This window comes from Vidua macroura, chromosome 7 (genome assembly GCF_024509145.1).
Source record: "Vidua macroura isolate BioBank_ID:100142 chromosome 7, ASM2450914v1, whole genome shotgun sequence".
Taxonomy (NCBI): Eukaryota; Metazoa; Chordata; class Aves; order Passeriformes; family Viduidae; genus Vidua; species Vidua macroura.
In genome coordinates, this window is record NC_071577.1 from 35,844,542 (window position 1) to 35,858,214 (window position 13,673).

General features: G+C 34.6%; 1 protein-coding gene across 1 annotated transcript in view; it reads right to left on the bottom strand.

Annotated features, from left to right (window-relative positions):
• Positions 1-13,673, bottom strand: part of LRP1B (LDL receptor related protein 1B) — a 634,437-nt gene that overhangs the window by 173,591 nt on the left and 447,173 nt on the right. Inside the window, exons 24-27 of the mRNA XM_053982292.1 lie at positions 9,387-9,584; positions 8,507-8,711; positions 6,049-6,213; positions 5,272-5,516 (exon numbers count right to left, since the gene is read on the bottom strand). Coding sequence (XP_053838267.1) covers positions 5,272-5,516; positions 6,049-6,213; positions 8,507-8,711; positions 9,387-9,584 — 813 coding nt within the window. The remainder of the gene's footprint in view (positions 1-5,271; positions 5,517-6,048; positions 6,214-8,506; positions 8,712-9,386; positions 9,585-13,673) is intronic.

A 13,673-nucleotide genomic window follows, 5' to 3' on the forward strand; every position in this document is an offset into this window, starting at 1 on the left:
GTAGAATATATTTCTCTAACGTTGTGCTAGGCTGCAGTACAAATAATTAGATAACCACAGCAATCTAATGTATTCATTTCCTTAAAAAATAAATTTAGCTCAAACTCAAGCACTAAAATTTGAAGACAGTTTTGCTTCATTGATCCTTGTTCTTTCCACCAGTACATGCTTCCTTAAATTTATCCAGGAGTTCCTGAATCCTTTAACTACTTACCTGTACTGTGGGAAGAAAGAAGCTTTCAAAATCTTGAAAAAACAGGATAATTACAATTGTAGCCATCAGTCTATTAAAACAAAACAAAAACCCAAAAAAACCAACCCAGGCTTTTAATATTTTCTATAAAATCATCCCATTTGCTCCTTTTAAGCACTGGCAGCCACTCAAGCCTTTCCCAGGAACTAAAAAAGACGAATGTTTATTTAACATCACTCTTCTTGTGTCAATAGAACACAGAGAAAATCTGGGATGATCTCTTGTAATAAGTTCAGAATTTAATGTGGAAGACAAAAAAAAAGTCAAGTTGAAGAAAAAACACTGAAGTTAACAAGGCTTAGGGAGCCTTTCCAATTATTAATAAACTATTAGTAAAGAGAATCATCTATCCCTATGAAGTATACATCAGGAACAAAGCACAACTTAGAGTTTTGAAAATATTGTGAAGGAGATCATAGAATCATTTATGTTGTAAGGGATATCAGGAGACCAGCTAGAGATTTAACCTCCTGCAATTTTTTGGCATTTTTTTCCACAGGTGCTGCAACACTGTAAAAATCTGGTGCTGTGTTTTGCAGAGAAGCATTTCCTTTCATTTATTTGCTAATACAAAGCAGTAATTTCTGTGGAATTTCAACCTCTGTGACAAGGATTTACTTTGGGCCTAAGAATAATTAATCCCTGTATTGTCTTTCCAGGGAAATAATGCTTTATGGAATTGAATATATGGAATTTAAAAAGAGGAAGAGACAGAAGAAAAAAATAGAAGGCATGTTGGCTAATGATTATTTTAAAGAGAGTTTTGTAGTTCAAGTGTGCTCCAAGCATCCACCAAGAAGTCAGTGCAATTTGTGTACTGTTCACATCACAGCTCCCTCCATATTGCACAGAACACAGAATTGGTGGGAAAAGAAATGTTATAAAGCAGATGTGTTTCTTTCCACATGAATGCACCACTCTAGGAGCAAAGCACCATGATCTAAATATTACTTCTAGCAGCACATATTTATATATTCCTTTCATATTCATACTGTTTTCACGGAATAACAGCTAAGCCTGCTCTTTATTTCCTAATAAAAACTAATTCTCCTGAGGGCACATTGTTATTGCTCCGACTCAAAAATTTGGCTTTTTTTATTTTCTTGTGCTCATTCTAACATTTCTCTTTCTATTGTGAATAACCTCATAAGCATTTGTTACTCACCATTTCTGTGCCATTTATGATTTCACAGACTGCCACCATAGAGAAGCCTGTCTATAAATGCTATTTCCAGCAGCATCAGCCAACCTGTCCCCAGAGCAAAACCTGTCCCATACTCTTGATCAGCCTGTCAGGCTTTCTTGATGTGCTGTATATGATCTGTATACAGTATTCCAGCTGTGGGAGTGATATGGATTTATACAGCATCACAGTTCACTACCTGTGCTGCTTTATTCCTTTCCTAATCATTTCCACCAATCTATTTTCCCTTTGATCACAGCAAGTCACAGATCTGGCATTTTCCCTGACTGGCCAGCCTTTTTCATTATTTGATTGATTTCCAGTGCTGATTGCTTGTCAATCTGTTTGTCTCACAGCACTGTGCCCAGGTGTACACATGTCAGTGTTGTCACATTGCTTCTTGACTGCTCTCTAAAACTTCATTTAAAAAAAATGCTTATTTTTCTTGACCAGTAACCCTTAAAAACAACCCTCTCAGACATTCCATCACCAGCTGACAAACGGAAACTTACTCTGACAACCTCTCAATATGCATTTCCTATGGCCAGCTTATCCCCTCATTAACTTCACACTGAGCTTGTCCCTTCGTGGCACCAGATTTTAGCGAGACAAAGTTTGATCTTACAATTTAACAGTGCACAAAATGTTTGAATTCTGCCTAAACCTTCAAATATCTGCACTACAGTCACATCAAAAGGTGCTTTCAAATTGCTGACAATCGATTCCCACTCATATTTAAAACCAGTTACAGATCAAATCCTCTGCTCACTGTCGATACTTCCAATAGAATTGCTTTTCCTAAGGCCAAAGTACTCAGCCAAGTTAAATCTTTATACTGCCTGATTATATCTGGTGATTTTAACACCAATCTTTTAAATTTACAGATTAGGACTGATCAGATGTGCAAGTTCTAAAGTAAATATTTATTTCCTCTAATCACTCTGTTTCAGTTTTTAATCATTCATTTCAAAAATTAGTAAGTTCATATTCACCACAAAACTAAATAAAGAGGAATACTCTTAGAACAAAGCACAATTCTTGAAAAAGCTCAGAAAAACATATGTTATTATATATATATAAAAATATATATATACTATAAGTAAATAAAAATAAATATATTTTGGTATATCTATTTTGCATTATTCATAATACATATACAAAACTTTCTGCTAATGTTGAAGTAAAAAGAACATATACAAGGTTGAGATAAGTTCTCAAAGTAATTTTTTTTTTTAGTTCTTCTCATCTTAAGCTACATTTCTGTAAGAGTTTATTATTTTAAACAGCTGGCAATCTGGGCCCCAATACAATATTATAACAAAACAGTGCTGTGAAGTTAAATGTTCTTCATTTTATTAATTACAAAAGAGCCCAGTGGTACAAATATACTATGTTTATTATTGCACTGTTTGTCCTGATTTCAAAATAAAAAAATTAATCTGCAGAAAGAAAAATAATATCACAGCCATGTTTGGTTTTTAATTTTAATTCAAATTAATACCTTGGAAAAATGAAAAAAAAAAAAAAAAAAAAAAAGGGAAGTGTGAGAAATTCACAGCTTTGTGTTTTCAAGATGTGATCCTTCCAATGCTCCATATTAACCCCTCTTATCACCATCCTCAATAGTGCAGTGCTACAACTTCTTGTGACTAAATAGACCTTGTTGTTTGCAGCAGGTGGATTTTTAAAAGACAATGATTGTTGAAAAAAAATTTAAAATCTTCCTAAAAACCCTGTTTGCCATCTTTACAGCACTCTGGACACGCAGCTTTGATTCTGGGAAGACAAGTGGGGCTCAAGCTCACATTCCTGAGAATATTCTGCATTAGGGGAGAAGCTTCCCCAGTCCCCTGTGGTTTGCTGACAGCTGAACTTATCATCCATACAAATATCTCACTTTAACTTCGCTACCTTAAATTAGCATCTGTCCTAGACTGACTCAATTAAAATGGTTTTAGGCTAGGAAAGTTTATTTAGCTCTGCTCTACTTCATTTCAATCAAAATAATTTCCCTGATATATGTATTAAAAGCTAATAAACTTTCACCCACGTAGATGACCCAGATGGAGATGAAAATGCAAAGTGTTCATCCTGCAGTGCTCTACTCATACTGACAATTTGCAGTGTAAATCTACTCCTAATTTTATTTTAGGATTCTAACCTACATACTGTCTTGTTCAGGTATTGCAAAATAGCTACAAATTCAAAGGAAAATTTAACAAGTAACCAGGCAGTATCATCATTTCTTTAGCTCAAATAAAAAGGTACTGCAGGTTTGAAGAAATAAATTGCTCCTGCTGGAAGACAGTAATTTAGAGCAAACCCAGAATGCCAAACGTAAATCAGAATCCAGTGCTTTCTACATCATAAAATAAAAGCTGCAATTACACAACTTGATCCTTGAACTTCTTGATTTTGGAAAAAAACAACGGAAGAGTTTTCTGCAGCTTTTATTTGCCTGGGGGCTGAGATATCTGTGACTGTGGAATACTGCCTGATGTCTCCCTGGGCTACAGAATCCCTCTGAAGATGCTGTCTGGCCCCAGTCCAAACAGAAAGGAGTTGTTCTTTTTCTGAGAGCAAGAAAAGGCAAATACCAACTTTACTGCTGCTCTAGAAACATCAAATATGGAACACAGTTCCTCAAATCCCAAAGTTATGAGCCATTAAAAGAAAAATTGCCAAATTAAAGAAGTTAAAAGAAAATTGCCAAAAATCCCCAAACAAACAAAAGCACCCAAAAACCTGAAACAAAAGGAAAAAAAAAACAAGAAAAAAAACTTATTTGAAAGGTGGGGTGCAGTAAATATTCATCTCTGCACACTATTTTAACTGCCTGAGCACACATATTATCTTCAGCAGAAGTCAGACAGCTTTTAAGAAAGTACTCTGCCCCAAAAAGCAAATTCTGAAGAAAAAGGGGAAAAAGTGCCTTATTTCAGAAAGTGATGAAATCCAAGAGACTTGACATCCACTGAAAACCTGTAACATATCTTCAATATACATTAATTATTATTTTAAAATGAAAGCATCAGAAAAATGAATCCTGACAATTTATGTCACATATTGAGAGGTCACAGTTGCCACCACTCTTGGACACACTTCCCAGCAATGAGTGGTATTCATTGCTTTTCCTTTATTCCATGTGAGAACATTCCTCAAATCTTTTGCCTTCTAGTGTGCAGTAGAATTTTCCTTGCTGGTACTCATTTACATTAGAGCTTTAACCACAGTGTTCTAATGCAGAACTGGGCTCCAATACATTTACACAGCCATCCAAAATTGTCAGCATGTGAAATTTTGAAGTTAATATTGCTCACAACCTACTAACATACAAGTCTAAATTCCTTACTGAGCACTGCAAACCCTGGATGAGGAGAAAAACAAAATATCATTTCTCAGTATTAAAAAGAAAGAACCACAACAAGTATTAATGAGATAAATTCTAAAATAGTATTGTATTAACATCAACTTCTTGCCAGGAAAGGTGAGATTTATCCAGAGAACATGGAAGATTCTGTAACTAATTGGTGGTCATCCTTTAGTGGTATTTTTCACTTTCCAATATTTATCTATAAAATATTGGCTGTCTTTTGTTATATCTCACAACAAAAATCCACACTGTTTTTTTTTCAGCATTGCTATTTTGTAACCTATACAAATATATATATATATATTTGTACCCAATAAAAACTTCTGCCACATGGGTTGTGTACTTTTGACTTCATCTAGTGCTGAACACAACAGTTCAAGACAAAATAATACACAGACATTTATATATATAAAAGATACTTATTATCCCTCCTCAGTAATAAATTATTCTATAAATATTCACCTTGTGGCTGACGACTTGGATGATAAATCTGGAGATCAAATGGCTGAGCACTTGTTTTTTGTATTACACTGACATTTTGGCCAGTCCATTTATTGGCTTTGGCGAGGGTATTGGTCCTCCAATCTGTCCAATAAACTTCACTCCCATACAAAGAAACAGCAAAAGGGTGAGAAAGGTATTCGTGACCCCGAATAATCTCTATCATGCTGGTTCCATCATACAATGCAGAATAAATGGCATCCGATCTACAAGACAACCCCAAATTTAAGATTACGTAAAAATAAAATAAAAATCACACAACCATTATGACATTGGGCAAAATGTGTAAAAAACTTACTTTGTAAGAGTGGTAAGACCAAAGAATTTTTGCAGTGCAATCATTAACTTTATAGATTATTGAGTTCATATTATTAATTAACTTAGACATATGAAATACTCGTTTGTATAATGCTTTAATTTACCTCAATGCTGTGAGAAATACAACAACAAATTCAGTTTCCTTTCAGATGAACTTTAAAAAACAATGAACTAACTTGGGCCTTGCATGGATGAGTGTCAGGAAGGACACAAGGAAAGGCACAGGGAGCCAGGACTATGGGTGATGCCACAGCTGGCAGGGCAATTAAATCAATGTACATATTGTACACGTGCCTGCCCAGGGCTCTTCACGTCCATAATTAATGTCCATAACTACATTCCACTTAGACTGCAGTTCACATTTCTGCATGGAGGAATGAGGATTTCCCAGTGACAATAAGGATGCTGTGAGCACTTTACCTGGCATCTGTCCACACTATTCTTTTTTCAAAGTGATCCACAGTGAGGCCGTTGGGCCAGGCTCCAGTGTCCATGTCCTTGTAGATGATTTTCCTCTCTGCTCCACTCATGGAAGCAGACTCGATGCGAGGGAAATTTGCATCCCAGTCTGTCCAAAACAGAATTCTGGTGAGAGGAAAAGGAAAAGAAAGGGGGATAGAAGAAAATATTAAAGCATGAAGAAAAAATCTGAAATAGTTTATGAGACAACAGCTGGAAAAAAGGTTCAATCATTTACATACTTTAAATGAAAGGATTAAACATAGATCAATTTTTGTCTCTATATAAATTCCTTAGGGTAATGTGGAGGCAATATTTCATTATTAGTTAGAGCTATCATGAAAATAAAGAACTTTAAAGAAAAAAAAAAAAAAAGGTTTAGTAGCATTCCCTTTTCCATGTCCATTTATACAGTGGCAGCTTGCCTTGTCTTCCCTCTATAATTAGAAACCCAGCTCATTAACAGAAATTATAATGAGAGCCTTTGAAAGCAACCCAAGGATAAGAAGGATGGGGAGGGAAGAATGGGAAAAAAGGTGATTTGAGGTAGCAGGGATCAAGGAACAGGCTAAACAAGAGATTTTCAGCTACTCTTAAGAGTGTTCTAATGAAGACCTCTGGATTTTGGTATGTCACTAATGAATTTTATACAGATTAAACAAAGAAAGCTTCAAAGATGGGTTTTATTGTTGTCTCTCTCAGTTTTGTACCATCTCTAATGTTTTTCTAATAAAGAGAACATTCATTGTTATGACCAAAGAAGTGTCTTGTTAAATAACAGAAGCAGCATCACCAAGAAGACAGAAATAAACTCTTAACTGTTCTTAGATTACTGCATCTTCAACAACGCACAGACTTATCAAAGGAAAATTATACTTTTGATAGGAAAACTTGTGGTTAGTTGTAAAAAGTTAATTGCAAAGAGCCAGACTGCAACAACACTTCTGACAAGTATTTCCCACTAAAAGACCTTCAACCTTAGCAGCCAGGGAGGTTCCCAGGGGACGTGTTTATCTGCAGATGTTTATTTTGCACACATCTGTATGGGTGTGGACTGAGAACACCTGCTCAGCCCCACTGCAGGCTGGAGTGCAGCTCTGCCTCCACTAGGACACAGGATTTGTGCACTCCTAACACAACCCTTTTCCTTGAATCACCAGTGTTTATTCATATTTATTTGTGAAAGGATTGAGGATTTATTCCTGTCTATGTTTAAAGATTTTTTTTTCTTTCCTGACTTCTAACATAATGTAGCACCAATTGCTTCTAGCTCTTCAAAAGGTAGATTAAGCCTTCAGTTTCAAGAAGAGTGGTGATTTGATTTTTTTCCCATCCCAACCATTTAATTTGAGCAACTTCTCTGCCAATTTTTCTGCCAACAGGATGCCTCTTTTTAAAGATTTTTATAGATAAGCGATCCACTCTGTAAATAAGCTTTCTAACAGCTCAGTTGAGTGGGCAAAAGCCTTAATCACTAAGGCATGTACATCCTGAGTCACACTTTAGATCCCAGAATTTCGGACCTTTATCAATCTTTGTTTTTTTATTCACAGCTTTGCTTCTGAGAGAAATTTTCAGTGAAGACACATAACATACCGCAGCAAATTCCTAAACAAAATTAAGTATCATTACTTTGAAAACAGGTCAGTTGTGTTATATTTGGCCACATTTAATTTGTGGTTGGTGGCTTGTCACTTTTGTTGTGTTTTTCTGAATGTTTTTGTTTGTTTCAGATTTTTTTCCCCTCTCTGAAAGAGCAATAATTTTGAAAAGAGGATGGAGCTATTGAATATACATAATATTCTGGTTTACAGCATACCCCTAATGAATAGGTAGAAAAAATACTGACAGGAACTGGCAAGCATTATCTCCACTTTAGAGATGAAAACCAAACACAAAAGGCGGCATTTACCTCACTCAGCCATTAGACTTCCAGTAACATCTAAACTGTATTTTTATAGTCCCACCAAAAAAAACCCGAAACCAACCCTCCCCCCAAAAAAAAACCAACAACAACAAAAAATCCCCAAACAAATACAAAAAGTCAAAACAAAAAAACCCAAAACTGGTCTCTAAGTGAGAAGAATCACCTAAATCACACAGAAATGTTAGACCAAACATTCCAGTTATCATCCACATTGAAAAAAAAAGAAATGAAACAACAACGTGGCAAGGTAAGTAATTTGCCAACAAAAAGATCCCTGTGTCCTCTGACTTACAGTTTTTTAATTCTTTTCACTTAGAAAAAGCACACTAATAATGGACACTTTATCATTCCAAATAGACTTTCAAGAACTATCAAAGAGAAGTTAAAAGCTATAACTCACAACAAATAAGGAAATGAAACAAATATCACATTTAAACATTTTTAAAATACTTTGCAACAAGGAAAAATAATGCTTTTGTAATTTATAATTACCCATATCTGGGATCCAAAGCAATAGCCCTTGGGTGCTCCATAGCTCCAGCTATTAACGTTGTCCTCAAAGTGCCATCGAGTTTTGCTACTTCAATTTGGTCCAAATTGCTGTCTATCCAGTAAATGTTTCCTGCTATCCAATCCACAGTCAGACCTTCAGGAGTGGCCAGGCCATGCTGCACCACAACCTCAATGGCACTAACACCTTACAGAAAAAAGAAAAAAAATAAGAAACCAGAAAATAAGAGAGCAAAAGAGATTCTTAAAGAGCTGATGTAGAGACTGGCAGAATGAACATGGACATACAAGTTCATCAGATGTTCTTAAAGTGAATTCTGGTGTATATGGAGTTTGCCTTTTAGATGAAAGCACTGGAACATACACTTCAACAAAGAACATTTTGTAGCATCTCTTTTGCATATATCATGAGATTATATTGAGTTATAGACCATCATTATGTCACCAGAGCAAAGAAAAAGTCTTTCTGAATGCTATAAAATTTTGAAGCAGAATCTTTCACCTAGTGACAGGAGCTAATTTATCAGACATCCGATAAATTCTTACAATTTTTTAATAAGGTGAAGATAAACTGAAAAAAAAAAAAAAATCAATATTGCACTCATTGAACCAGGGAGAAACACCAGTTCTTTGCATTTGCCATTTTCTTCCCCTTAGAGCAAACTGCAAAAGGAAACTTTGATAACAAGAGTCTTTTATCTGCCCAGAAATGAAGAACAACCTTGATATAGCCCTTGTGAAAGGCAGGATGCCATCATAAATTCTGTTTCTGTGAATGGCAGCTCAGTTACGACTGACCAGGTCTCACACCCTGTAGCTGCAGGCGTTCTAACTGTTAAAGAAATAAAGATTCAAGCCATACCTCCAGTATCAGAAAGCTTGCCTCTGTAAATTTTGTCCTCCACCACATCTGTCCAGTACAGTAAACTCTGACTGAAATGAAAATCCAGGGCTATTGTGTTTCTTAAACCAGGAACTAAGAGGCTGTAGTCACGCTTGTGAAGATCAATTTTTCTGATCTCGTGTCGAATAGAAAAAATTATGAAAGCCTCAAATGGATCTGGAAGACGAAGATTAAACATTTCAAAGCCATAATAAAAAAGATATTGCTACAAATTGATATAAATGACAAGTGGAAGGTGAACAACAGAATACTTTATCAGGAGAAAGAGATGATTAAAACAATTCATCTTTTGATAAGGAGTCTTTCAATTATTTTTTCAGTCCAACAGACTTCTTAATTCTCCCTTCTAGCATTATCTTTGATCCCAACTAGAGATATTAGACATTAAATTTGGGAATATCAGACTCAACTGTTGAACTGTATTTTGTAGCTCTAGCATTATGAGCCCAGAATTAGAGCTTTAAAAATCACATTATCAAATTTAAAATCTGCTTCTCAAAAGGTTCAGAAAAATGAAACCATTAAAATAGACATTGTTTCAAAAGCCAATCAGCTGAAACCATGTACTAATACATAAAGTACCTTTTGAATATACAGTGTACCTTGTGTTTTCAATTGAAGTGCACAAAAAACCCCTCATGCCAAACTAACAAGCAAGAAAATGAACATTTGATGTCATGTCATCACAACTCCAGCTACCAATGACTTTCTCCTTCCATTGTTAATGAATTAATGCTACATGATTTGTGCCTGTGAGTTGATATCAAAGTGCATAAAAATATCTGTAAACATGATAAGCATTGGCCAACCATACTATGAAACTGATTTTTTTATTATTATTCTTACATAGATTGGGAAAGCTTTTTCAAGCAAGTAGCTGTGTTAATAAAACAAACAAGAAGACCAAAATTGATTCTATAAACTGTTGAATCAACTCAGTATATCCACTTTGATATTTTTTCACAGCAAGCCTTTTCTGTGGGGAAGCAGTTGTTCCCCTCACAAGGCTCTGAGTTCCTTCTCCTAGAGTGAAACACAGATTATACTGGGATGTTTGCTTTCAGTACAATTAAACTTATTTACGTAAAAGATTATTGGCAGTTTATGGCAATAGGCAATATTTCTGCTTCTCAAGGCTCCTAAGAGTCTCTGAAAATACCCAGTTTATCTCTTCTCATTCACTTCATCACTTCCTCCAGCTCCCTCTTCTCCTGATGCCCACTGCACACACAAATTGTCTGCGATGATTTAGGCTAAACAAGCACCTCAGCAGAGCTGTGTTTCTGCTCTTGAAGCACTTGTCCACAGCCTGCTTTGAACTTTCCAAATGACCCTCCTATCTGTTAAAGCAATGAATGACTTTCTGCAAAGCAAATTTTTTCAAAGCTCTGCAGTGGTTAAATAATTTAGTGCAGAACAGGATCACTGACATTAGGAGCTGTTTCACAAGCACCAGTTATCTGAACTTGAGACACACTTTAATGGCACTTTCCAAATTCTGATAAATCGGCAGCTGTTATGCAGGAATTTACTGATCTATGGGGTTTTTTGGCAGTTCCAACGCATGGGAACACAAGTCATAATCCTCACTAGCAGCTTTTTTTTTTTTTTTTTGTATTTCTTAGTAATTAACACCACAATGGGAGAAAAAGAAACCTAATAGATCTGTGCTATGTTCGATTTTTTTTTAATTCAAAGTAGAAGAGGTACTGTTTAAGATAAATAACCTACAGTGCAAATTATGTTTATGGAAAGGATTAAAGTTCAATGGGATCTTGACAGGAATTACAATTGAAATAAACACAACAAAACCCTAAGCTTGGCTGACAACAGCCTGCAAAACTGTATCCTCCTCTGAGCACAGCTCTTGAAGAGTGTGAATCAGTACAGAAACACAGGAGGAAATGAGCAGTGTTCCAAAAGGTCTAGAAATCATGGCCTGCGAGGGAAGAATGAACAATCTGGAACTGCTTAGTCTAAAAAAATGGAATAAGAAGAAGCATATAAAATTCCTTTAAGTCATAAAAGACTTATGAATTGAAAACAGGAAAAATCCTGTTTTCTGTATAAATAACAAGTAGGGCAAGGATTAAAGGCTTAAACTGGACCAGGAAGACTCAAAGACCAGAAAAAACAAGAGTCTTCAGGCGAGTGAGTCAACAAAACATTTCACCCCTGGGAAACTTGGAGTGTAGCACTGAAGGTGTCCTGAAGGTCTTGGAAAGCAGATAAACAGCCACAGCATTAGCTGGGCTTTGATCTTCCTTCCAGCCTGATCATTCAATGGCTCTATAAAACCAGCTACATTACAGGGAATTGGGACTTTCAGGCTCAATCAAATAAATTTAAAAAAAAGTATGCTTCTATCACCTGATAAACCCAAAATTTTATGTTATATTCCTGATTAATCTTCTAGAAATTGACAGCAAATACTTTTTATTATGCAAATTGATTAAAAGAATTTCTATAAATCAATACAATGGTTATTGTATTGATTCTTGTATTGATTATTGTATTGATTTACATTCTTTAAAACTTTCAGGAAAACTAACTCTTATCAATTTGTTGAGAAAAATTATACATTTCTGCACTCCGTGATTTCATAAATGCCTCGATTTTTTTTACCACAAAGGTTAGGATATAAAACATATGAGGCAAACAAAGTATAAGCTACATGAAAAGCTGTAAAAAAAAAAAAAAAAAAAAAAAAAAAAGTCTCTGGTAGAATAAAACTGCCCATACAGTGCCATCAAAAAAGACTCGATAAAGAATAATGCCTCACATTTTTCAGTGCGTTAAATTTAAAATTCTTTCTTAGAAAAATTTCTGATTGTACCTAATTGTTTGATTGAAGCTCACTGTAACAATAACAGCTCAGCAAACAATCTACACTGTGCTTTTATGAAAATTACCTCAAAGAAAAACACTAACTTGATAAAGATTCTGAAAAGAAACCTTAATTAAAAGCTTGACTAAGCTCAGAGAGGATTGGACTATTCCCCTCTCCATTTTAATTTTGTTATAATTTCCAGATACCTTTAAATACTAAGTTTCAAACCAGCCAAGACAGATCAAACAGACAGACACTTCATCCTCTATTTAAAAAGAAAGAAATAAATATATATATGTATATATAATACAATATTATTATTGTATTATTATTACATATAATATTATATAATATATGTATAATAAATATATATATGTATATTATATATATACATATATATATATATATATACATACACACACACACATATATATATATATATATATGAAGTGATATAACAGTTTCCACTGCTTAGGAAAGGCTGACAATCAATTTCAAACTAAGTGTTTCTGAGCTCATCTAACATTTATTACACCAAAGTCTGAAAGGTTGAATATAAACATGAAATTTAAATATTTTTTAAGAACAGTTGTTTTTTTTTCCTGAATGCTTATTATCATTTAAAAGAGCAAGTGCAATATATCAGCACAACTTACTTTGAAATGTGTTTTAAGAGAAACCAGGAGCACGAGTATGAAAACATATAATTTGTATTGACGTTCCATCTGAATAATGGAACTCTGTAACACACTCTTAGTTCAATCAATACAAATTTAAATCTAAAGGAAACATTTAAAGTTTGGGAAGTCAGTAATGTCACAATGCCAGAACAGCAACAAGCAAACGAGATGAAAACAAGAGACATGGAAAGTGCAGAAACTCTGGAGGAGAAAAAAGACAACATTTAAAACCCTCAAGAAATAACAGCATAAGCAGAAATAAGACACTAAGATACAACAGAGGAAACTAAGTAAGGCTTGGAAAAAGAAACTGGGAAGAGAAGAACTGCTCAATTCAAGCATTTTAGTTTTAAATATTTATTATTCTGTAACTCATTATATTTCACTGGCAATTCATTAGATTTCTCTGACAAACACACTTTTTGATACTGAAATGCAATCAGGAAAAAAAGTTAGAATCACCTAATTCCTGCATTCTCAGCACTCATATTCCCCTTCTAATGGGCTCACAAATAAACCATTTTTACCATATTCTGAAAATGTGTTGCGTACTAACTTTACATGTTATTGCTGTGTGCTTGTGAAATTTTTCTAATACATAGGAAAATGCTATTTTAGATAGAGAAAAAAAAAAAGGTAAAGGGCAATGTTCTCATTTTCTTCTAAGTAATTTATTTTTTCTTCTGGAAAACAGATTACAAGTTACTATTCTAATAAAATACACACGTGGTTCAA